At 42.2% G+C, this 26,510-nt stretch overlaps 2 protein-coding genes across 2 annotated transcripts in view; one reads left to right on the top strand and one right to left on the bottom strand.

Moving 5' to 3' along the window:
- Positions 1-6,013, top strand: part of LOC308310118 (uncharacterized protein) — an 11,563-nt gene extending 5,550 nt beyond the window's left edge. Inside the window, exons 4-5 of the mRNA XM_080756236.1 lie at positions 3,385-3,456; positions 4,502-6,013. Of these exons, the coding sequence (XP_080612362.1) occupies positions 3,385-3,456; positions 4,502-4,516 (87 nt within the window). The 3' untranslated portion in view covers positions 4,517-6,013. The remainder of the gene's footprint in view (positions 1-3,384; positions 3,457-4,501) is intronic.
- Positions 6,006-26,510, bottom strand: nop14 (NOP14 nucleolar protein homolog (yeast)). The gene is made up of 19 exons (XM_080756220.1): positions 26,358-26,510; positions 25,933-26,142; positions 25,142-25,276; positions 23,462-23,603; positions 22,943-23,100; positions 22,391-22,534; positions 21,103-21,225; positions 20,568-20,699; positions 16,562-16,892; positions 15,614-15,744; positions 14,091-14,176; positions 13,323-13,458; positions 12,571-12,672; positions 11,737-11,890; positions 10,827-10,992; positions 8,629-8,776; positions 7,468-7,586; positions 7,078-7,233; positions 6,006-6,775 (listed from the first exon to the last, which is right to left on the bottom strand). Exons 2-19 carry the CDS (start codon positions 26,140-26,142, stop codon positions 6,673-6,675), a joined length of 2,676 nt encoding a protein of 891 aa, XP_080612346.1. The 5' UTR covers positions 26,358-26,510; the 3' UTR covers positions 6,006-6,672.

Raw genomic sequence — 26,510 nt, 5'->3', positions numbered from 1 at the left:
CTATGGTCCCATTTCCAACACATTATTATTGCCTTTCACCTCAACATTTCATTCTGCGTGTGTTTGTTTATTGTGGGATGTGATTCTGTTGTGTGACATCATGCACATTTGGTCTATTGTTGGGGGGACAGATATATAGATTTACATTTCAAGTTTTATTTTTAAATAATATGTCTAATATGTCTATGGCTAATTTGTCTGTCATAACCTCTCTTGAATAGTACAAAAGCATTGGGCAGAAACCTTGTATCTCCCTGTTTCAATTATGTTTCATCGTAATTAATGCCCTACTTCATAATATAAGAATATCGCACAAAAGTAGTGAAAATACCTGATCTAGTATGAGCTTCTAGATCGCTGCTGTTTTCACCATTTTAAAATGTTATTATATTTTTAATAACAATACAATGTTTCCGCCCGACAGATAAGCCAATAAAATACTGCACGTCCCTGGGCGAGTGGAATGTATGGCTTCTTACACATAAAGAACAAATGTTCTGTGCTCTGCCTGTTTTTCATGGCCACCTGGCCCACCCCGATGCATTTCCAATGGAAGTCACGTGGTTTGACCAAACACTTGTGTTTGATTGGGGGGAGGGGGGCAATCAACACAGGCAGAGCACAGAACATTTGTCCTTATGTGTGTATGAAGCCTCAAGGTGTTAGTCATGATTCTCATCCTGCTGTTTCTTAATTAGAGACCGAACACTGGGGGATCTCTGCACACACACACACACACACACACACACACACACACACACGTGCACACGAACACACACACACACACACACACACACACACACACACACACACACACACACACACACACACACACACACACACACACACACACACACACACACACACACACACAGATTTGTGAAAACTAATATTGAAGGAAATCGTTAAATGATTTTGGGACCTCAGGGACACCCTTCATGCTGCCGGCAGTCAAAGGCATTTTAACAAAACATATTTGAACATTAGCTAGCTTACTGTATAATGAAGCAATCAGCATGTTTTGTTTCCCGATGCTTTCCCACCTTATTGCTACCGAAGCTCCCTAAGCATCCGATTTAATTTGAATCGGATAGTGGCGTTTCTAATTATCATCCAATTGGACATTTTATCTTCTATAGTGGCTTTGTAGTTTAGGTGACATTTACAGTAGATGAATTATCTGTCCCCAAGTTGAAATACAACTTAAAATAGATTAGCCTCGATCATTTACTTTAAGCCATATTTTACCTTGCTTGTTGTCTCTGGATAAGTGTGTCTGCTAAATGCCTAAATTGTACGTATAGATAGACGGCAGCAGAGCGCTTGAATTTGACTGGCAGTCTCGAGCATTTCAGCCACGTCAAGCCGTTCATGTTGACGGCATTTGAAAATGAAGCCGGGCGGTTGACACGCACGTTGTTTTGTTGTGAGACAGATGCACAGGCCACTCAGCATCACTCACTCACCTGCAGCTGGATGCTGCTGGCACCGATTCGGCTAAATCAATCAACCCAGCTGCATTTCATGCACGCGGTCCTTTCATCAACCAATCAGGCAGACAGCAGACGGTGTTCAGGGATGGATGAAAGAGCAGAACAGCCAGTGAGAGAGTCTGAAAACGTCCAGAATGACAGCTGGAGGCTCCGCTGGCTGCAGAGGCCGTGGGACTCGTGGGAGTCCTGAGACATTCTGTGGGGAAACGAGGAACTTCTCAGGAGAAGCTGCTTAGCCGCATTCAACCTGGAGTTCCCTACATTACATTGAGCATGTTATTATGGTGAAAGTTTGAATATTCTTTCTAATAATCAAATCAAGTGGTGACTTGACATAATTTGGATGTTATCTGCAATCCATTTCAAATGGATACATGTGGTTACTTACAAGACACTACACAGTTCTTGTCGTTCCTCCCACATCAAATGCATGGAAGGAAGCATGAGGTCAGTCCGTTGCTCTCCCCAGGTTGGCAGAGGGAGTGTATCGCCCAGGATTACAAGATTAATGGGTTGAAAAATGGGTTGGATAGGGTTAAAATCTGGGGAGAAAAAGGTAAGGGGTAAGGCAGCCGTCCGTTCCCATAGACCGATTTTTAAAACAATATAAGTCTAGTTATATAAATATCAATGTGCTATATGTGCTGTGTGGATGATCCATATCGTATATCTTTCTTTAAATCAGGGTTAAGTGACATGTATTATCAGAGTAGATGTACCGTAGGTGAATTATTGCTAAGAGATTAGTAGCCATTTTGCTCTTGCGTAACACTCTCACTGCTCATACATATTCAGACATGACAGGCCACGTGATTATGGTCGATATTTCAGTTTTGACTGACTCTTTGATTTGATTGATACAACTTTCACCACAAACACGTTTTGTGGCAGAAAGGTCAGGCAGTTATTAACGATACATGAGGATGATGTCTACAATACGTGTGTGTGTGTGATCTGTATAGTGAACTGTACCTGAGCTAATGTCTCTGGCTATACTGTGTGAACAGATGGAGGCACAACGGGTGGTGTTAAATGGAACAGCAGGAGGATGGTGTGTGTCAGCTCGACACACACACACACACACACACACACACACACACACACACACACAGTCTTTCAACCTGTGTCTCATTAGGGAAGGTCAGTCCAATGGCATGGGCGTAGTAATCAAGGCCTCTCCACTCAGCTGGGTGGTAGAGGAGAGGCGACATAGTCACTCTCTCCTTCATTAACTCTTCTCATCTTTCTCAGCAAAAATGTTACGTTACTTAACGGTAATATTATGAAGAGACTGCCGGTGCCAACTTTATATCGTTGCTGTCGGGCACAAACCTCATGTATCCATATCTGAACATTATCAATTGCCTTGTACATACACTACAGAGTGTCGCACAAACGTGGTGATAACAGCAGATCTACAAGCTCAGATCGGCTATTATCATCTGTGGATGACCATATAGTATGGAGACAACTTGAAACCTGATTTGAAGGCTGTGACTCAGCAGCCTGAAATGTAGTTTTGTGGTTTGAAAATACAGTATATATAATTGTCGCGGTCGTTATATCTCCATATTTCAACTTTCACTGTTACACTATTTCTGAAAAAAAAGGAAGTTCCCTTTCCTGAAAAGTAACGGTTTTCATCACATTCTATATCTTGCTGTTGGGTGGGAAGCTCATGTCAAAAAATATTTTCAGGTTTGAAATTCAAAAGTAGCACAAATGGCCAATCTACACGCACAAAACGGGTATTTTTGCTACTTATTTGACGAAGCACATAAGTGATGAAGCACATAGCGAAGGGCATTCATTTACAAAGAAAAAAGGATTACAAGGTTAAAATAAGGGTGAATTCTCTGCATTCTTTACATTCAATGTTGTGTTATTTCAGAATGAGGACCCTACAGCTGTGCAGAATGCTGTGGAGTCACCGGTAGATGCTGACAACACTGATGCTATGTTGGTAAGACCTAGTAATGCTACTGGTAAACTTAAAAAACGACTTGTGAAATTAGAACGATTACATTTTGAATAAGAATTAACACAACTGTGTGAAAAATGGAATGAGGTCATTTTGAAGGATAAAGATGCTTTTTGTATCAGTCTTCAATTGATATTGCTATCCAAGTCTGCTTACAGGAGTGGTTCCCAAATCCTCCTCTGTAGCCTACAAGTTACTGCTGATTGCTAGTAGAGCCTGACATATTACCCACTTTGGTGATGGCAGGTTGAAAGTGGCTACACTTCAGCTGCATAATTAACATAAATAAAATATGGCTGATATATTGGCCACTGGGAAGATGGACCTAGCCGCAAGCAACTCTTAGGCTTATTACACCGTAGACATGGTATGAGCTAAAGTACAATAAATAGTCAATAAATACCGTGTCAAGGGTTGGTATTGCAACTCTAGATTCCAGATATTAAAAATAAAATCTAAGAGTTCCTTGCAGCTACTGGGAATCAGGACTAAGGGTCACCAACTGCAGTGCTAATTAGGGCCACAACTATTGATTATTTTCTTAGCGATTATCCTGTCGATTACTTGCACACACATCTTACTCCGTTGTTCCGCCGATTAAAACGACTAAATAGGCTACTACTTATTAAGTAAAATTGCAGTGACACGGGTCTCAAAGCCACTCTTTTAGCACATAAACGCAAACAAAGCAGATTCCTGACAATATAACGCGGTAAAATCCAGTATGGAAAAAGTCTGCTTCATGACTTACAAGTGACATTGAGAGCAATTTCATAGTGCAACGCAAATCAATGAGGAGACAATTCCTTTTGTGAATATTAACAGCGCAAGAGAGCAAAATATCATGATGCAAGGCCAATATTTGGTCTTGCATCATGGCAAGGTAACTAGACAAAATAATGTCTACCAAAGTGTCATTATTGTGCATGCAAATCTATGTATTTAAATGATTGACTACCCACAATGTTTTATAATGGAATAATTCCTTTCCCCCCTCCCTCCCTCCATCTCCCCGCCCCACCACCAGGAGTCTGAGGACTAATGATGGTGAACATCACTCACCATCACAAATCAACGATCCGAACATTCCATGTCACTCTGCCAAGTCCTGTTGTGCCTCGTTATGGTCCTGTACGGATTCTCTGCTCTGTCCGAGAATGTTTACTGTGTGTGTGTGCATGAGTGCACGCATTACGTGTGGGGACATTTATTGTATGTTTTCCTATGTATGATGTAGACCCATGTATGTATGTATGTACGTACGTACGAGTGTGTGTTCATGTGTGCGAGTGCAGCTGCAAGTCGTCACCTGTGAGATGGGATGGAAGTAATTTGCCTCAGTTAAAGCACAGTTACGTACCTTGCCATGATGTGACTGGCATCATTATCTTACTGTTTAAATTAAAAACGACTAAATATGCTACTACTTATCGAGTTAAATTGCAGTGACACAGGTCTCAAAGCCACTCTCTTAGCACATAAACAAAGCAGATTCCTGACAATACAACGCCACAAAATATGGAAAAAAGTCTGCTTCGTGAGTTACAATGAAGTGACATTGAGAGCAGTTTCATAGTGCAACGCAAATCAATGAGGAGACAATTCCTTTTGTGAATATTAACAGCGCAACAGAGCAAAATATCATGATGCAAGGCCAATATTTGGTCTTCCATCATGGCAAGGTAACTAGACAACACAAATGTCTACCAAAGTGTCATCATTGTGCATGCAAATCTGGGACAACTGTTTATCCCGTACTAGTTTAACCACTTGCAACCTGGCATCCCTATTTTGGGCACATCATTATTGTTTAACAATTTCAACAAAAAAAATCAACATGTACATGCACAATGTTAGAAAATAGCAAAGAGACAATCTACAAGCTCAGATTGCATAGCAATGTGTTGTCAGCTTGTACTTTGTTTGCGCAACACTGTAATGCATACATTACATACTGTACACTAGTATAAAACAGGGTTTAAGTGGTTAAAAGCTACAGAAGGGTTAAAACATGGCAGGCTGACAAGCAGCTGTGTTGCTTTTGCATTATGGTGTACTATAAAGTCACTAGGTCAGCCTTACGCAGTCAGACATGTTTTAACCTGAAATGGACAACTACAATCAGCTTTAGGTTTCAGACTCCTTTGACGCCAACTGCCTCCAATTGACCCCTGGAGAGAGGCAGGTGTGTGCGTGCGCTCCATTTGTGAGCATGTGAGTGTGCATATGAGTGTTCTGTCAACCCTGTGGCTTTGACGTAAATATTAATATATAAATACTGTATACCACAATATTCCCTCTAAACAGCACCTAAGTGTCTATATAAACAGCGTAAACTAATCTCTTGAAATTGAAATAATTACATACTCTATTTTTGTGTGGATACTGTCCGTTTTTGAGGTTGAATATACTGGAAGTTAGTGTATTCATGTTTGTTTTTTGTATGTTATCAGTTTGCTGAGAGAACAGATGATGTAATGGAATTTTAAAAAGAGAAGATGTAACCAAACCATTCAAATGAAATGCAGAACTGCTGTGACATGAGTTTACTTTGAATTGTTAAATGTTGAATAAAATATAGACAAGAAAAAAAAAAACAATGTCAAGTTGCATGTACTGTATAAATTGGCATCGGAAATCCAACCCGTGACAGGCAATTAATCACCTAGGTAGGGCCCAACAGTTTAAAAGTTTTCATCCCCATCCGAGAGTATTACATTTGGATTTTGGGTGTTGATATTGTTTGGTTAATACAATTTATATTTCTTCACAGAAATAATTCTATAACTTGTGTACTTCAATGTAATTCAAACCTAGGCTATACAATGTTTGTCTCCTCTACCTATCTATAGTTGAACACTTTTTGTTCTCTAATCCCCATTTTGTAGATTGGTCGGCTGTGTAAGCAAAGGGCTTTCATGTAAGCAAAACGCCGACAGAAAGCATCCGATTGAAAGCAGGTTGAATATCATTTGATTTAACATGTTCCTATTTGCAGACACAAAAACATGTCCACACTGGAAGAAGAAAAACAAAAACAAATCCTGCATAGATACGTTAAATGTTATAAGCAGGAAAGTTGTATTTTGTCTTCTGTCTATACAAAAGGTTAACAGGTCCCAACAGCTCCGGTTGCATCTGCAAACAAAACGTCTGCACAGTCTGATGGACGTCAACCTGACGGTCCGTAAAGCAGCTTTACGGACCGTTTCTCTTCCTCCTCTTCAGAGCTTTCCACTCTCCCTCCTGAGTGGCCAGACTGCCAAACAGCTCCTTCACCTTCCTCTTCCTCTCCGCATCCCTGAGACACAAAACCAAACAAAAAGATTTGAAATAGGTAAAAAAAAAAAAACATCTTGCGACACAGGCGCGTTTGTGTAGAAATGGTTTATACATTGTACAAAGAACCAAACGCTTTGCTTTGTGGGCAGAAACAAAGAAAATAATCTACACACTTCACGCCATGTTGTGAGCTTGTCACCATTTTTGATTTTTTTAAAAAAAGCTTTCACTAATAATGACATGACCAAAATAGGGACGCCAGGCTGAAAGTGGTGATCTTTGTCTCTCCTTCCAGATTGCGTCATTGAATTTAATTCACACCTGCTCATGATCTCGCTGAGTTTCTCTCGGGCGAGGAAGCGCGAGTCCTTCCGGACCTCTCTCAGAGCTCCCTTGAACTCTTTCTTGTACTTGTGCTTCAGCCGTTCTCGCTCCCTCTCCTCTCGGTTGCTGCCTTTCTTCCTCCCGTAATCCAAACTGTTGATGAAAACAAGCAGAAGAGTTTTAAAATGGCCACCCCTGGATTAAAATAAACTCTGAAAATGCACGCAGCCCTAGCCTAGCATGGCATGGCCAGAGTATCACTGGTTTCCAGGCTAACGTGGAACCCTTAGGGAGATATTCAAGTGGGCCCTGATCCAGGAAAAGGATGGAAACCACAGGCCTAGTTCAGTTCAATGAGCTTCAGAAGTAGGACTCTGGTCAGCTTACATTTCCACGAGCTTTGGCGTGAACATCTTCAGTGGAATGGGTTTCTTCTTCTCAAACACCAGAGGTCTGAGAATGCTGGGAGCTCCACTGATGCTTTCTAAGATCTCCTGGGTAAGCTCCTGGGACACAAGAACAGCATCGTCAACAAGAGTAACCGATCTACAAGCTCACACAACGCAACAACGCACACTCACACACAGTGGTTGCAGTTAGGCATAAGGACCACATCGCCCAATATCAACCATATCTTCATAGAATTTGTCCTCACTAATAATGCTGCTCATGACAAGATGGTACCATTTCTGTCTACTCGGTCTCAGAGGACTGGACAGTTCAGTTCAGTTCAGATGTTTATTATTGTATTTACAAATAACAATGGCTACTATAAAAGATGCAAGACTGGCTCAGATGCAAATGCCATTATAATTTTGATTGAGAACGCTTTAAACGCACTTCGGCAGCAGCAGTCCTCAGAGCAGATTTTTTTTTTTTCTTTGGGAAAAGAAAAAAGAGAATTTACATCTGGGCCAGTATGGCATCATTTATGCTTTTCAGTATGCTTTTGTGGTTTATGAGTTAAGTTGATTTTATAGCCGGGCACCCGCTGCCTTAACCAAGGGCAGCAACCAGAGAAAGCGCACCTCGAACACTATTTTAGCTGGGGAATTCTTCAAAATGAAGGCGCTAGAGACAAGTGCCAGCAGATACGGCAAATTTTACTCTGAATGGCATAATCTTCTGTTCTTACCTCACGCTGGTCACGCTAAAGTCTCTCTAGAAGCGTTAATATTCCAAACGAGATGCATGCTGAAGTCAGAAATGAAGACAGAACATTGTCCTTTTGGTCAAAACCATGGAGAGTTCCCTAGATTAGGAGTTAAGAGCCATTCTTTTGGAGCCGTAAACAAGGAAGTGAACGGCAGTGTGCATGCATGAAACAAGCCCTTAGTGTCATAAATCACTATCATACATATTCTGAAGAAAACCTGGAGACTGACATTTAGTAATTGGGTCTCATGATCAAAATAAGAACATAAATAATTTCCACAGACAAGGACAAGTCTTGCCACGGACATATTTGTCCGTGTACGGACACATTGATAACCCCCTGTACACAGCCCTCCTCTGAGACACAGAACGAGTAGAGACTATTGCACCGACCTGTAAAACTGTCGGGTATGTTTTGACAGGAAGATGTTTTGAAAGTAGAGTTCCGATGGTCTGGAAGATGTGTGTAAATGAAAGCAGGTCTTTGTAGAGCAGGCAGGAGCGCTTCACTAGGTCCAGGCAGGTGGAGAGACAAGTCAATCTGCAGAGAGGCAATAACAACGTTTTAGGTTTAATTACCGTCTCAAGCATCGGACATTTTCCAAATTAAATTAAAAAAACAACAATGTTACTCTTGGGGATTCTGAAATGTTGAGACAAAAAAAAAGCATGTTTGTATCCTGTGCGTTGAGCATGATGTCATTTCAGTTAGGACAGCTGTGCAATTTGAGTTGTGACTAATCATAGAAGACAGAATGATTCTGTCGGTACGGCGACAGAAAACATCCAACTAGTTAAGACAGGATGTAGTTGGTAGCCATGGCAACGATGGGAGCGCCTGTGGGCACTATTGAACATGAACATTAACAACAGAGTTAACTAGAAATGCACTATCGAGCTGCCAACTTGCGCCATGCACACATGTAGGCCGTAAATGGCCTACGCACAGGATACAAAATATAAAAAGTAAAGACGAAACGTACCCTAGCTACGTCACGATCAACAACCAATAATTGGTCACCATCAACAGTCAATTCGGGACCACCGAGGACAGGCCTACATACGGCATACCATACATACTCAGCCGACCACAGTACTAGAGCAAGTAATAACACTCACTGTTGCAAGTTGGTGAATAAAGTCCCTTCCTTGAATAGATAAACAGACTGTGGCAGTTTCTCAATACCAAGAGCGCAAAGGAAGGATTTGTTGCGTCCTTGGAATTGATCTTTTCTTTTGTGTATATCGTCGACAGAAACCTCTCAATTCCATATTATTTACTATTTTTGTAAATTATTCTTGCCATACTGCCTACTTAATCAAACTACAGCGTCACACAAATCTATCAAAAGTAACAGATTCACAAGCTCAAAACACTACTAGATCTGCTACTTTTGAATGTGAATCCTGAAAAGCAATAGTTTTGGACATTATGAGGTTTCCACCCGACAGACGATATACAGTATACAAACATGTTTGTGTACTGTATACACACAATGCACAGGAGACTATATGCACAAGCGACTGATTTTTAACCATGTACGTTACCTTACGTTTACATTGCTCATATTAAGATACCGGTATCTGACGTTTGACGTGTTTGCAATTTCAGGAAAGGGAGACAAGGCAAATTGTGGGAGCTTGTACAACAAAGAATTTCACCCTCTTTTGCTTTTTACATGAGTAAACTTGTAATGTGACAATAAAGTTGAATCTGTATACAACCCAACGATTTACACATCTATTATACCTTTGCCTTACTTTCAATTCATATTCATAGAGAGTTTTGACTGTCTGTAAACTTTTCCAGCAGCTTCACAGTCGACTTGTTTTGTGATATTTGGGCTGAGGCCTGTTCATAACCCGAGTTGTGTCATGTGTGTATGTGATGCTAGAACCGTGCCCACACGCCAGCTGTCGTGTGAAAGCATGCTGGCTGCTCCGTCACAACAGCACACACATTTAGTTTGTACATAATGTACTTGGCTTGTACAAGGAATGACAGTAAAGGCATAGCTACAGTATGTCTTCAATCCATTTACAGTAGTAAAGGCATAGCTACAGTATGTCTTCAATCAATTTACAGAAGTGGCAAGCATTGAAGTAGCACACTGCACCCTGTCCTTTCCCCGCCCACTTTAATGAATGTATTGGTGATATTAGATTTTTAATTAAAAAATGTATCCCGCAATTTTTGCAACCCATTTTTTTTCACAGAGTGTCAATTGTCTATGTAATCCTGGGCACTACACTCCCTCTGTCAACCTGGGGAGAGCAACAGACTGACCCTCATGCTTCCTTCAATGCATGACAGGGGGAGTTTCCCCAGTTGGACGTAGCACATGGAAGGAACACGTTATTTCAACCAGTTCCTTTTCCCTCCATCAGGCGCCCCGGCTGGCCAGGGGGAGGCAGTTTAGAGACCAGGATTACTGCATGTTTTTTTGTGAGGGTCTACCCTGGGGAACACGGAGATTACACACAAAATTTACTCCACGCAGAAAGGCCCTTTCGCCAACCCCACCCAGGGTATAGGCACCGATGCCCCGGAGAAGAGAACACGCCCTCAGCACCTACAACAACAACGTTACCTGTGATGGTCTCTGTGTGTGTCGTTCTGGAAGTCCAGATGTTGCACAGCCGACAGCGACATCGGGCTCTTGGTCCAGCTGTGACAGGACAGCGGGTCTGACAACACCAGCAGCTCACTGGACCTCCCTGAGCGAGACGGCCTGAACGGTGGCACCACCGAAGAACCTGAAACACCACCAACACCTTGCATTTCAGCCTGCACAGTAGGTAACACCACCAACACCTTGCATTTCAGCCTGAACAGTAGGTAACACCACCAACACCTTGCATTTCAGCCTGAACAGTAGGTAACACCACCAACACCTTGCATTTCAGCCTGAACAGTAGGTAACACCACCAACACCTTGCATTTCAGCCTGAACAGTAGGTAACACCACCAACACCTTGCATTTCAGCCTGAACAGTAGGTAACACCACCAACACCTTGCATTTCAGCCTGAACAGTAGGTAACACCACCAATACCTTGCATTTCAGCCGGTCATCTCTAGTGTGTAAGCTACCTTTAGAGGTCCTGTCATCTCTAGTGTGTAAGCTACCTATAGAGTTCATCTCTAGTGTGTAAACTACCTATAGAGTTCATCTCTAGTGTGTAAGCTACCTATAGAGTTCATCTCTAGTGTGTAAGCTACCTATAGAGGTCTTCTCTAGTGTGTAAGCTACCTATAGAGGTCATCTCTAGTGTGTAAGCTACCTATAGAGGTCATCTCTAGTGTGTAAGCTACCTATAGAGGTCATCTCTAGTGTGTAAACTACCTATAGAGGTCATCTCTAGTGTGTAAACTACCTATAGAGTTCATCTCTAGTGTGTAAGCTACCTATAGAGGTCATCTCTAGTGTGTAAACTACATATAGAGGTCATCTCTAGTGTGTAAGCTACCTATAGAGTTCATCTCTAGTGTGTAAGCTACCTATAGAGGTCCTGTCCGGCACTGCCAGGTCCAGCGTTCCACACAGGAAGTTGATGAGCTCGGGCAGGAAGCGCTTGGAGAGGGACACGTATTCCACCGCCAAACAGCACAGCGCCAGGCCTGAAGTCACATCCTGCAGTGACCTTACTGGACACTAGGGGCACCATGAACACAGATTAAAAGGGCATTTTGGAAAAAAAGATAAATGTTCATTCCTCACAATAAAAATAAAAAAAACTGGGTAAACTCAAATCTGATGGATTGTCTCTGTATTAATACGTACTGAATGATTACGGCTAAATTGGTTCTAGAAAACAAAACGCTAATTCATTCAAGATAAAGAGACAAACACGGCACGTTGACCGCGAGAAGGTTATCTCAGGGAGACTGCAGACTCCCACACCATCCAATTATTTGTGTGACAATTAAGTCAAGTGAAATGTCACGGTCATGACCAGTGGTGGAAAAATAACTCAAATGTTTTATTTAAGTAAAAGCATCAATACTGCAAAATAGAAACACTCCGTTACAAGTAAAGGTCCGGAATTCAAAATGTACTTGAGCAAAAGTACAAACGTAGTGCCAAAATGTACTTAAAGTACCAAAAGCAAAAGTACTCATTAGGCAGAAATATTTTGAAAATAGCAGATCTACATGCTCACAATGTGTCGCATTGCGGCGCATTGTAACTAGTAACTACATTTTTCTAATAAATGTAGTGGAGCAAAAGTACAATATTTGCCTCTGAGGTGTAGTGATGTAGAAATGAAAGTACTGGAAGTCGGAAATACACAAGTAAAGTACTACAAATAGCTCAAAATTGTCCGTCCGTACCTTGTTGAGAGCCTGAGTGGTGTACAGAAGTGCAGGAGTGGTGGCCGGGTGTCTGAAGTCTGAGGTGGGGAACAACAGGGCCGTCACCTTCACGTAGATCACCTAATAATTACACATGGCAGACACACACACACACACACACACACACACACAATTTGTGGGAAAACTGTGGGACACTATAGCGAGATTTTAAACTAAAGTGTAGGCCTGTCACAATAATCACGTAATCGTCTAATCACAATTATTCGAGATAATCGCAATTGTTTTGTCATAATTGTTGTTGAAACATTTTCATACATTAAAAACAAAGCAACTTCAATAGCTGATCTACAAGCGTGTAGATCAGCCAATAACACAATTAAATCATTCATCGCAATTATTTGTGTGGCAATAAATCGTCAACTTAAAATGTGGAATCGTGACAGCCCTACTGAAGAGCATTTAATTTTTTTAATAGCTTACATCCTGGCCGGTGAAACCCACATAATTAACCAAACCAATGCTTCTCACATTAACCAATGCATTCTCACAAACGGATATAATTAGGCTGTGTGTAATTAATATTAGCAAACAGATCTATAAAAGAGTTAGTGTCATTCAATACGAGTCTCTGGATTCATAATAATGAACCTCATTTGTATAGCACTTTTAAAGAAATGGATCGACAAAAGCACTTCACACAGCCAACAACGATAAAAACAACACAAATGGTGTGATTAACTTCATCAAAGTGCACGAAAAGGAATTCCTACCATGTCTAGGGATGGGAAGGCAGCGTGACCCTTGACCGTCAGCTCCTCCTCCATTGTCCGCGCCCCTCCTGCTAGGATGGCCTGCATGACCTGGCAGGAAGCATCTGGAAACATCTGGCTCAGAGCATACAGCTGACTGGAGTGAGAGGAGGGGAGGAGCGAGAGATTAACGTGACGGGCCATGGAAAGAGAGACGAGTCACACTTTGATAAATACACTGTTGAAAGAATGAGAGTAGAGCCAGCCAGACTGACACATCAACACTGTTGAAAGAATGAGAGTAGAGCCAGCCAGACTGACACATCAACACTGTTGAAAGAATGAGAGTAGAGCCAGCCAGACTGACACATCAACACTGCTGAAAGAATGAGAGTAGAGCCAGCCAGACTGACACATCAACACTGTTGAAAGAATGAGAGTAGAGCCAGCCAGACTGACACATCAACACTGCTGAAAGAATGAGAGTAGAGCCAGCCAGACTGACACATCAACACTGTTGAAAGAATGAGAGTATATACAGTATTTTATATACACACATTGTGCCCAATATTCCAGTTTCTTTCTGACATCGGCAAATACACTGCCCAACATGTCAAGATCTTTAACCACCTTTAACCCAGTGTGCCTATATTTTGTGCTCGTCAACACTCATTATGATTGGACATTTTGAAGCCTTTTCAAAAACAGCTGATTCTACAGGCGTACATTGGTTAGAATTGATTGCACCCGAAAATCTGGCATCGGCCGGCTTAAGTGAAAGAAACTCACGGTATGATCTTGTCGATGGTGGCGAGCTCGGGTGGATTCCTGGTGGCCAGCTCTCCCACATACTCCAACAAGAAACCAACCAGTTTCTGATGGGGACACAGATGGAAATCATGCAACAGCGTTCAGGCATGTCGTTTCCACAACGACTGCTTACATCCACTTCACCCATCATTACAATAAAACGAATAAATACGAAAAGATTAATGCATTATCATCCTCTTTTACAGTTTTCTATCCCCCAATGTGTAACCAGCTCAGTGGCCTTGTGGTTAGAGTGTTCGCCCTGCGACTGGGAGGTCGGGGGTTCGATCCCCGGCCGGGTCATACCAAAGACTGTAAAAATGGGACCCAGTGCCTCCCTGCTTGACACTCGGCATCAAGGGTTGGTTTGGGGGTAAGTCCCTGCGACATACTAGCGTCATGTCCAGGGGGTGTACTTGTACATCAAGCTGCCTCACGCTACAGATACAGGAGATAGGATCCTGCCATGGCTCGGCAAGGCTACTTACTTATCCCCCAATGTCTATTGCTTGTTTTGTGTCAGGGATGTTGTATATTTGTAGTGTTATTGTGGAATATGCAGTTTATGTACAGCTCTGGTGAGTGTAGAGTAGGCCAATAACGTGGAGGTAGTCAGAATAGGCGAGTGTGTAGTGGGCTCCCCCAACTGCGCTGAGCTGCGACAGGTACGTTCACAACTACTGTACAGTGCCTCGCTGTTTATAAAACCAAAACCCTTAGAAAAGCTTTCATAATGTCATACACAACAATTACCAAGGCTTTGTAAAGGTCTGGCAACCACTCCAGGTCCAATACTCTGTTGTCAATGTGAAGGTGTTTTGAGCCCTGTACCTTTGATGTGATGTTTGTTTTAGTTTTAGTTCTAGTTTGTGTGCTTCTTTTCTGTATGGTTTTGTTTGTTAAATGTAACAAAAATGAGGTTATGTCTGAGCAGGAGTGATTCTGATATATGCTGTATTGTGACTTGAACCTAATAAATTGTATTTAAAAGAATAGCCAAATGCCATTTTCTTTTTTATCCCACGGTTTTGTAACCCATTTTTTCACCCAGTGTCAATTATTTAATGTAATCCTGGGCGCGACACTTCCTCTGCCAACCTGGGGGGGGGCAGTGTACTGAGTCCAAGCTTCTTTTCATCCGACAGGGGAGATTCCCCAGTTGGACGTAGCGCGTGGAAGGAACACGTTATTCCAACCAGTTCCTATCCCCTCCATCAGGCGCCCCGGCTGGCCAGGGGGAGGTAGTTTAGAGCCCAGGATTACTGCATGTTTTTGTGAGGGTACCTAACATGCAAACTCCACACAGAACGGCACTTTCGCCAACTCGGGTATGGGTGCCGATGATGCGGAGGACGCCCACAGCGGGAATCGAACCCAGGCCCTTCTAGCTGTGAGGCGACAGTACTACAGACTGTGCCACCGCTGTTGTTTCCGTTTTCAACGGCACTCGCATGCGGGGGAGGGATGTGTGCGGACGTCTAGTGACGCCGCTGTGCGTATACCTGCAGCTTGAGCTTGTTGCCCACAGCCAGACTGGGGTGGTTACACTTCTGCGTCCTGGCCAGTATGATGACCTGGTTGTCAGGGGAGTGTCCATGGAGCAAAGCCTTCAACTCACTGAACTTCTCTGGAGCTAGAGGACGACGAGAGTGGAAGAAGGGTTCAGCATAATTCTCGTCAAGACAAAGGAGAGAATCCTTTTTTACAAAACATAATTTTATGTTTGTGCAAAGTGCAATTTATGTTTGCAAAAAGCATCTCGGTATCCACATGGGGTGGATGATCTCAGACTTCATGTGACGTCACACAGTCATCTATGACTCCAACTGTGGGTAAGGTTTCAGCCCTTTGACTTCCATTATAAAATGTAAGTTAAATATTTCAAAAAGGTATAAAATATAACTAGAAAAGCAGTTCCTGCAGAAGCTGCGTGGGCTTGCTGAAAACCCACAATGTATATGATGTACTGTACAGTAAAATTTTTTATTAAAGCTGAAAAAAAGTACAACAAAAATGGACCATTGGCCCGGCTCCGTAATGACGGTTTGAATGTGTTATAGGAACCAATAGATAGCACTTATGTGTGAACCTAGAAAGACCTGACCCTTCTTCACACAAAAGGCCGATTTAACGTTATTCTGAAAGACATGTAAACATGCAATGTACCTGTGAAGGTGTACGGTGGTTTGATCATGATGTCATAATGTGTACGGTGGTTTGATCATGATGTCATAATGTGTACGGTGGTTTGATCATGATGTCATAATGTGTACGGTGGTTTGATCATGATGTCATAATGTGTACGGTGGTTTGATCATGATGTCATAATGTGTACGGTGGTTTGATCATGATGTCATAATGTGTACGGTGGTTTGATCATGATGTCATAATGTGTACGGTGGTTTGATCATGATGTCATAATGTGTACGGTGGTTTTGATCATGATGTACCTGTGAAGGTGTACGGTAGTTCTGCCATGGCCGCCTCCTGTTGGCTCTTCTTCTCTTCTTCAGTCAGACTCCTCTGGGCTGTGACATCACTCTGTGGCTCCTCCTCCTCTTCTCCTCCACTCTCCTTCTCCGAGTCCAGGTCTGAGTGACTGTCTTCCTCCAACTCCTCCTCCTCCTCCTCCTCCTCATCTTCTACCTCTTCTTCATCTCCTTCATCTTCTTCTTCTGATCCTCCCTCCTCACATTCTCCGTCTTCACCATCATCATTTTCTTCCTCCTCCTCGTCGTCTCCCACGTCCCCCGACTCTTCCTCTACGTTCCACTTTCCGTCCTTGTGAGGAAATAAAGAGATTAAGCTGCAACTCAAAACTAATTTTAACCCATTAACATTAACCCATTTAGAGACCAGAGGTCGAGCCTACAAAATGTCTTCTAAATCTTGATGTTTCTATGTCAGAGGACCCCCAAAATTATATGTAATTGGCTGCCGACCCCCCATCTGGTTGTTCCAGGGACCCCCAGACGCAAATATACGAGTTAAAAACATTTGCTGTGAAAGAATTTATATTCAAAGATTTGAGACATTTTCAAGACATTTCGAAAATAGCTGATCAACAACCTTGTATGTAGATCTGCTATTTTTCAACAGCTGAAGTTTAAAATAATGGTTAAAGTGGTTAAACACACTATAGATGCGTTCCAGGAATTAATGGGTTAAAGCTGCAATGCAAAATTGATTTTAACCCATTAAGACCAGAGGCCAATTCTACAAATGCCTTCGAAAATCCGCAGTTCTCACACTTTCAAGATTTGTGTTAAAAAATAGCAGATCTACAACTACAAGCGTGCATCGCAGCTCATTTAGCTTATGTGTTTTCATAAGTTCATTGACCCACATCTTATATACAAGTGAAAAGGTGTACCCATACTCATTCTTCATGCTCTATCTCCGACCGAACCACACTTTTACCACACATCTCTATATGCAAAATAAATTCGCCACCCTCCCCGAACTGACATAGCCTATTTTTTAGCCGTTCAAGTTTCTTATTTACTCTGCAAATATTACTTTTATGAAAATCACGATCGAGCCAGCAGATAAACGGGTGCCACAACACGCCGAGAAACAAGGAATTTAACCACGCTACTTGCATACACTGCAACTCGCTTACAATTCGCAAACCTGGCAACACTGCCTGCCTCTTACGTCACCAGCTCTGCTCCTCCTGGCCTCCGTAGTCCGTCGCGCTCACAATCTGTCGCAGCCATCTTGCTTTTCTTTTGGATGGGCGAGTGGACATTTAATGCTAATAAATTAATTATAGGTCCAGCAAGCAAATCATGATGGTCTGATTGTGCTCAATAGGTCACAATAACATTCCGAAATTAGGTGTTGTGTTTTGTATGGCATTTTCCCCAGTAGTAGTTGCATATCTATCTCAGCTTTTGCCTGATAGCACACATGCTAACGTCAGCAGCCATAGCAACATACAGTGTGCGCAGACATAACATGAGTTGTTTACAACACAAACACACGGCCTTTTCACCACGCAATACACACAACAGCTCGGGAGTTATTAAACCGAACGTGGACGCTGTTTCAGTGTTACATTTGCTGCGCATATCGGAATAATTGTAACGGCATGCATGATAAATGTAACAACGCTAAAAAACACCATTAAACATATCGTTTTCACCTTAAAGCTATTACATTTCATTGAAGCAACTCCTTAGCATTGTTTTCATACCATGGATGTGATAAGATAATGTATCAAACATAAGGGAAATATTAAATAGGATCGGGTGTACCAGTTTGGCCATTTCTTTTTTTTCAATGGGGCAATACATTGATTAAACAAACGTTTGATTGATTGAGTTGTACAACGTTATAGAACCCTAAACTAATTTTAGAATACACTACACAATACAATACAATTTTAGAACATATTTTGCACGTTCCATTTTTTTACTCAGAGATCCCTTTAGCTACACATGTAATATTTCCAGGCAACGGACCTACACATGTCAGCTACCATAAACCACTTCAAGTTATTAGGACGAAATAACTGACAGGAGTGACGGTGCTGTGCTGTGAGTAAACTAATAGGGGAGAGCCGCCAAGGATGTAACATTTTGCACGTTTCATTCTTTTACTCAGAGATCCGTTTAGCTACACATGTAATATTTTCAGGCAACGGACCTACACATGTCAGCTACCATAAACCACTTCAAGTTATTTTTTTGATAAAACAGGTCGGGAGTTATTCAACCGAACGTGGACGCTGTTTCAGTGTTACATTTGCTGCGCATATCGGATCAATTGTAACGGCATGCATGATAAATGTAACAACGCTAAAAAACACCATTAAACATATCGTTCTCAGCTTAAAGCAATTACATTTCATTGAAGCAACTCCTTAGCATTGTTTTTATACCATGGATGTGATAAGAAAATGTATCAAACATAAGGGAAATATTAAATAGTATCGGGTGTACCAGTACCAGTTTGGCCATTTCTTTTTTTTCAATGGGGCAATACATTGATTAAACAAACGTTTGATTGATTGAGTTGTACAACGTTATACAACCCTAAACTAATTTCAGAATACACTACACGATACAATACCATTTCAGAACATATAATATTGGCCAATATGTCAAATATGTAAATATTACATATAATGGCATTGAATGGAAGCGGACCATTTGTAACACATGTTACAAATGACCCGCTTTTGCAAGTTTTCTTTGCAGTTGCTTACAGACCAGAATGAACGTGAATTCCGTCTAAACACGATGCAAACTAATGAAGAACATAAGCATGAACACATCCATGTGGATTTTTATTCACCAACACCAAAGACAAAAATTGTACCACACATATACTCCAGGTGTAAAATTAGACGCATTTTGAAGGTAAACACTTCAAACTTCAAACTCCTGGCCACGTAGAGTACGTTGCTGTACACATACTGACGCGATGGCGTCATGGTGGCGTTGACCAATCAAGATATAACGTCCATGTTACAACCGTGAAGCGTTACAACCTTGGCGGCTCTCCCCTACATTTGTTACTAACATTAGGTTGTGGCGAAGTAGACACGTGGCCAGCAGATACTGTGTTTTGGACAAACAGGCTAGGTATTGGTGTTGATTTGGGTCAACTGGACAAACAGCGTGGTGTTGTTTTGTGTCTGTGTTTGTGTTGGAGCGCCTCAGTGTGGCCGTACAGGTCATGTGCAACCTCTTCCACAGAGAGATGGAGACACTAAATCTCAGCTGGACAAACATGTTTGCATGCATGCATCGCTGCCTTGCATGCTGTGTGCTACTGTTGAGTCTGTCACTTACTTTGACTGATTTATGGCATTGTCTTTCTGTTAAAATCCAACTATGTTAATTTAAGAACTCTGGGCATATAGGTCATTGTTTATTCACTGTGCACACGTGTAGCCTATTGTATGTCAGACTGTATGTCTGTCCCACAGTCACAATCCTTTAGTACTTAGGCTGTGGAAATATTCAGGACAAAACAATGGTACATTTCCAATAACCCATTCGTTACTACATGTGGAGTCAACTCCCGCCATTTATTTCTTCCCATAGTGCGTGGCAAAGTCGCTCTGGGATGAGTGCGCGCGTAGCGCGCACGAAATTCTAGTGTTGATACATTTGAGCAACCCCATTTGAGTGTGACTGACAGAACCCTCATTGAGATCCACGTTGTAATCTTTCCCCAGACACATGGAATGGGGTCAGATGGGTAGTGATTGGTATAATCATTGGGACAGTCATTCATCCTCTCACAAAGCAGAGAGATCTACAGTTAGTCAACCTTTCCATTTCATCAGATTTTAAAACCCATTAAGAGCTGAGGCTGAGTCTACAAATATTTTAATCCAATCTTATCTTAATATTATCTCCCGTGCCCTAGCCCCTAGACCCTCAAATCCTGGGCTGGCTCATAAATGTTACGTATTAAGGCTTTTAACAACAAAACACTGACCTGATAGGCCAGAGTCTTCCTGTCGTCCTTGTCCAGGATGAAGCCATCATTGAGGTCATCAGCAGACATGTGGGTGCGAGTCTGCGTACTGTCCTGGACTACATCTCCCAGCATCCTCCTCTGACGGTCCGCCTAAGCAAAATGACCAAGTAGAAACCGATTTGTACACAAACACTTTTAGCTGCGACACAAAAAAATCTATTCATACTTAAATAGTGTGAATGACAATAGAACCCTCATTGAGATCCAAGACATAATCTTTCCCCACGGAATGGGGTCAGATGGGTAGTGATTGGTATAATCATTGGGACAGTCAGAATATACAGTACATGGGTTGCACAATATTGAAATGTTGGCCGATATCCAATTACAGATTATTTTCATGGTCAAATCGACTGTTGGCAACAACAATACCTTAACCCTGTTGTACAGTAACTGTGATTCTGGGTGCAGATGCAGACTTTCTTATGACCTGATTTATAACATTAGTAACTCTCTATAGAGTAGACAACGTGCCAGTTGTGTGTTGACAGACCTCGAGTCTCTGCAGTCTCTCCTTGGTCTCCATGGCCACTTCCTCCGGGGTTTTCAGCTTCTCTGACGGCTGGGCCTTCATCTCAAAGGCCAGCTCCCTCACCCGCATGTCATACTCCTCCAGCTGGAGGGACAGGGAGAGGACACAAGTAGGGCTGTCATGTCACCATAGAATTGTGTATTTTGCGTTGTAACATTGTAATGTTACCAATACATTTGTATTTCCGCTTGCCTTTTAGGCTTCGTAATCACAGACTGCACAAGGCAGATATGACAAATACATTAAATGTGCAAAGAAATCACTGACACATTTCTAAAAAGAAATTGTTGCAATTTCTTACTTTCCAAAGGATTTACTAAAAAGAAATAGTTGATCTGCTATTTCTGCCAATTTCGAAAAATGTTTGAAAATGTATGCACGTTTTTCAACATGGAAACGATTGACGATTATGCAAACGTGATTGCAATTATCTCAAATAATTACAATTAGGCGATTATGCAATAATTGTGACAGGCCCTCAACACAAGACCACAACAATGTGAAGCCTGCCAGCCGCTACACAATACAATACATTATTATATAGAGGTTACAGTAGGTACAGCAGTGATCCTCAAAGAATATATATTTTAAGGACCCATCCCCGAGTTTAATATACATTAGGCCACTGGTTCCCTAACACCCATTCCGTGACCCATTTATGTCCCTTGATTTTCCGCACCAGAATTCAAAATGAGCCTTCACACGACGCGCCGTTTCGGACAATACGCAGTAGGATTAGTTTTAATCGCAGTAGAACATTCTGGTGTGAAGGAGACCTTATAGACCAGGTTACATTATAAAGTGCAGCAGAGTCATATGAAACGAAACTGTGAATGACAGAACCCTCATTGAGATCCACGTTGTAATCTTTCCCCAGACACATGGAATGGGGTCAGATGGGTAGTGATTGGTATAATCATTGGGACAGTCATTCTTCCTCTCACAAAGCAGAGATCTAAGGATGCAACAGTTAGTCATAGATGGAGATGTGCGTGCTTCCTGTTGTATCCTATCCGCAACAGTTAGTCAACCTTACATCATCACTGATTAAAAAAATTGTACAAAAGTACATTTGCATTTACATAGTCAAGTGCAGCAGAGTCGTATGAAACTAACTCGGGAAGAAAATAAAGAGACAAAAAAAACACAACAAATCAAGTGCTTGAATCAAAGAATCTCAGGCCAACTGAGGGGTTTTTCAGGGGGGAGCCCTAGTATTCAGACCCTGAACTAGACCTGGTCATAGTACCTTGGGTTTGTCGTCCTGCCGGTCAGAGGGGCCTCCTCCTCTGCAGGGGTTCTTGTGTGTCAACAGAGAGCGGATGCTCTGCCACTCCTGGTCCAACTTCTCCGTCAGCTCGTGAGTCTCCTCCTTGTGAGCCTGACGCTCCCGCTGATGGAAGGAAGACGATGAACGGTTAACACCGTCGTTCATATCAACTCAAACTTCTCATTCCATCCCCCACCCCCGTGCATGTTGGTACATTTGAGCAACATTGGAGTGTGACTGACAGAACCCTCATTGAGATCCATGTTGTAATCTTTCCCCAGACACATGGAATGGGGTCAGATGGGTAGTGATTGGTATAATCATTGGGACAGTCATTCATCCTCTCACAAAGCAGAGAGATCGAGAACAACAGTTAGTCAACAAAATATAAATAGGGATTAATGTTACCGGAAAATCAGATTTTGTACATTATATGCAGGGGAAACAATATTAATCGACAAAGTAAATGATGTAATATTATTAATCAACCCTATGCATTATTAGTGAGGTGACGTGAGCATGTCATCTAACCTTCTCCTGTTTAGACTTCTGGATGAGTTCCTCAATTAGTTCTTGTCTGGATTTGGCCTTCAGACTTCCTCCTCGTCCTCCTCCCCCCTCCTGCTCTCCTGGGGTCTTCTTCCTCAGAAGACCACCCCCACCGCCGAAGTGGGACGCAGTCAGCTCAGCTAGTGGACACAAAGAGGCAGGTTAGTCACTGTAAAATTAAAACAGAGTCAGTCATGAAAGTAAGGTATTCTCAAAATAGTAACTGCCTGTCAATAATTAGATCAGGAACGCAAGAGTTAAGCATTACGTGTTCAATTTATTTATAGACAGCTATGCGTGTCCCTGTGTCTGTCCGAGCACGAAAATAGCGTTTGTTCACCACCAAGTGTCACTGTTGCACAGCCTAACACAGACACACACAGGCCAGGGAGGAGGGCGTGTACTGTACTGTACAGTACCACTCACTTCAGACGGGTCTGTTGTACATCTGTATTTACTTTATTCAGGACCCCAGAAAGACTAGAGGCTCATCTCACTCACCTGACAAGGAGCCCCTCTCCTCTGGTTCGTCGTCACTGTCTCCTAGATGAGTGAACTTCTCCATCTCTGCCAACGACTGGCCGTAGTGAGTGAGCTCCTCCTCCTCATTCAGGTTGTAGATGTCCTTCTTCTCATGAGTGCGCTGAAAGTCATTGGACAATGAATTAAGCATAGAAAATGGTTAATGGCAGGTAGGGCTTAAAATATATTCAACAGACTCAAAATCTCAGGGAAAGATGGAAGATACACGACATGAAAACAATGTGGGTTTCCCATTTCTCAACCAAGGACACGGCCAATTGTGTTCATTGGCGGCTACACTGATGACTCAAACCTAGCTTCGCGTAACGATACCAATATCACTGTGTGGCTATTAGTCTCGTCCCACTCAGTATTCGTTTTTTTCCCCCTGCAATGTCCCGTTGTCAGACGAATCTGGTTGGCTCGTCACCATTGTGGCCATGAAGTCCTCCCACAATTGAGAGGGGCCAGACTTAAGGTCATTACACACTGGTGAATTAGCGACGCGATTTATTTGTGCGAATAATTCGCTTTTTAAAAAAAACCAATTGAAGTCAATGCAAGCTTCCACATCAATGGTGAATGTGCGAAAATGCGACAGTTTTCGCTCTTTATTTGTTCGCTCTGGTGTCGAATTTTGCAGACATTCGCAGGCGAACTGCAACACCTCTGACCAATCAGAATGCAGCCCAAACTGCGTTGCTGTGTGTAAACAGCAGCGTACCGTACAGTAGCTGTCAACAGAGCAGCAGCCGGTCCGGCTAAGCAGGTCGGGATAGCACAGCAGCACACACTGTTGCACACTTCCCCTCCTACAACTCTGTTGAGTGTGTGTGTGTGATGTGTGTGATGTGTGATGTGTGATGTGTGTGTGTGTGTGTGTGTGTGCGTGCGTGGACATGGCACATGGGTGTGCTAACAGCAGCGAGCAACGGGACCTGCCAAACTTTGGTCTGTATGTAGGGTTTAATTCAAATCCAAATTGACTGACATCACCCTATTTATAATTTTAATAATTTATAATTTTATCGACGGCACGGGTGAGCAGCCGACCGGCCGTCGATCCCAAATGACTCTGGACTCCACATCACGGTAGTGAAGAAGACAAGAAGTGGTGGAAAGGATAGTAGGATATACCAATACAAACAAAAGAGGTATTAGCGCACGCTGCACACCAATAGTGAGGAGGTGCTGACCACGGGACGGGAGACAAACTTGTAAAGGAAGGAGAGGTTGCACAGCTCGTAGTCACGAATCACGATACAAAAAACTTCTATTAAAGACCAACGTTTCGGCACCTGAGTGCCTTCTCTTCAGGGTATGAAAGAAAGGATACCAATTCTGACATAACGCAGGAGAATAGTCGTCGAGTGGAGGAGGAGGAGGAGAGGACATTGAGTGGAGGGGTGGCGAATATAATCGCACAATACGCGTCGCATTTATGTGTACAGACGCAACTTAATTTGCAGGGCAAATATTTAGCATTTTTTGGATCGCTTATTCGCACCCCGAACCCCTAGTCTTCATGGTAGTGGGCAGCATATGTCTCCCCGTGCCAGCCAGACACCCTACCTACTGTATGTGTAACGTAGTGGCCAATGCCCATTGCACACATTCCACATATTGTATCCAGATTCAGCATCAGTAGATTTGACTCACCTGTCTCTCCAAGGCAAATCTCTGCAGGATCTTTTCCTCTGGTTCCATCTTGGAATCATACTCCCCAAACCTTTTGTCAACGAATTTGTTGGACTTGCCCTTGGATTTGTATTCTTTCAGAAGCGTCTCCTTTCTCTGTGGATTATGACAAACATTCTGTGATCGCTCACCAAAAAAAGCTGGAAAAACGTATGTTACTCGTTTTAAATCTTAAGCCCCCTTTGTTGCAACGACATTTGAGTGAATGACAGAACCCTCATTGCGATCAAGTTGTAATCTTTCCCCAGACACATGGAATGGGGTCAGATGGGTAGTGATTGGTATAATCATTGGGACAGTCATTCATCCTCTCACAAAGAAAGAACTAACAGTTAATCAACCTATTAGCGATTGAAATATAAAATATAATTTATTAGCAAAAACACTGAAAAAAGTGAAAATAGCTACTGTACATCACAGTGCACTTTGAACTTGTACATTGGCTATTTTTCGCACAACACGAATAATTATTAACCTACAGTACATCAGTACAACAGAATCAATTAATCTGGTCAACCACTCAAGTTCTGTATAATAGTACTTCAAGTGCATTCATCTGTTCTGATTAATTGAAAATGGATGACCCTTAATGTAAGACCCTTTTGTGCTTCTGGTTATATGCTTTTAGCAGATTTTGTATTGACCTGTACTTTCATTGAACTGTACCCATTCTACAAACTATTAATACAATTATCAATCAATCAATCCAATGCTACACCCATTAAAGTGACTGGGAACAGCCCCTTTCTTACCTTGTTGATGGCTTTGGATCGAGACACACCAGGCAAACCGACGTCATGCTTTGTTTTTCTGCCCAAGATGTCAAATTTCTTCCTGTTGATTTTCACCTCGAACGGGTTGTTCTTGATCTGAGTGGAGGTCTTGGTCTTACGAACCTTGTCAGCAAGACTCGCGTTGCTTTTCTGGGGCTTTTTCTGGGGCTTTCTCTGTGGCTTCCCCATCTAGTAGTAATAATAATATTGAAATAAAGCAGAAAAGTAGTCACAAATATCTACTACTACAGTATGTCTCTGTAGCATTAGCTAACATTTGCAAATGCCCACTAATAATCACTGTGACTGATTACAGTTAAACTAGTAAATAAATGTAGCATTGACAACTTAGCACTGTCTCAGCAAAACAAATCCCAAATACAGAATGTGCTTGTGTTGCCTACCTTGTAGTTTTGTTGAGAAGTTTCCTAATTGCAATCCAGATGATAAGATGATTGTAGAAAAAGTTCTAATAGTAACAATATCCCAACATTAACCTTTAAAATCCATCATTTATTCTCCTTTCCACGCTGTTGCAAGAATCCAGCGTGCATGGA

This window comes from Protomyctophum bolini, assembly GCF_963924005.1.
Source record: "Protomyctophum bolini genome assembly, chromosome: 22".
NCBI classification, from domain to species: Eukaryota; Metazoa; Chordata; class Actinopteri; order Myctophiformes; family Myctophidae; genus Protomyctophum; species Protomyctophum bolini.
The sequence above is the reverse complement of the archived record's forward strand: the minus strand, read 5'-3'. Positions and strand labels throughout refer to the sequence as shown.

Bases quoted from the DNA above. Each gene is read 5' to 3' on its own strand.
- nop14 (XM_080756220.1), bottom strand. From the start codon at position 26,142: ATGGGGAAGCCACAGAGAAAGCCCCAGAAAAAGCCCCAGAAAAGCAAC. The intron at 23,604-25,141 runs GTGAGTCAAATC...AATGACTTTCAG, and splicing joins GATTTGCCTTGGAGAGACAG to CGCACTCATGAGAAGAAGGA. The intron at 11,891-12,570 runs GTACGGACGGAC...TGGTGCCCCTAG, and splicing joins CCACTCAGGCTCTCAACAAG to TGTCCAGTAAGGTCACTGCA.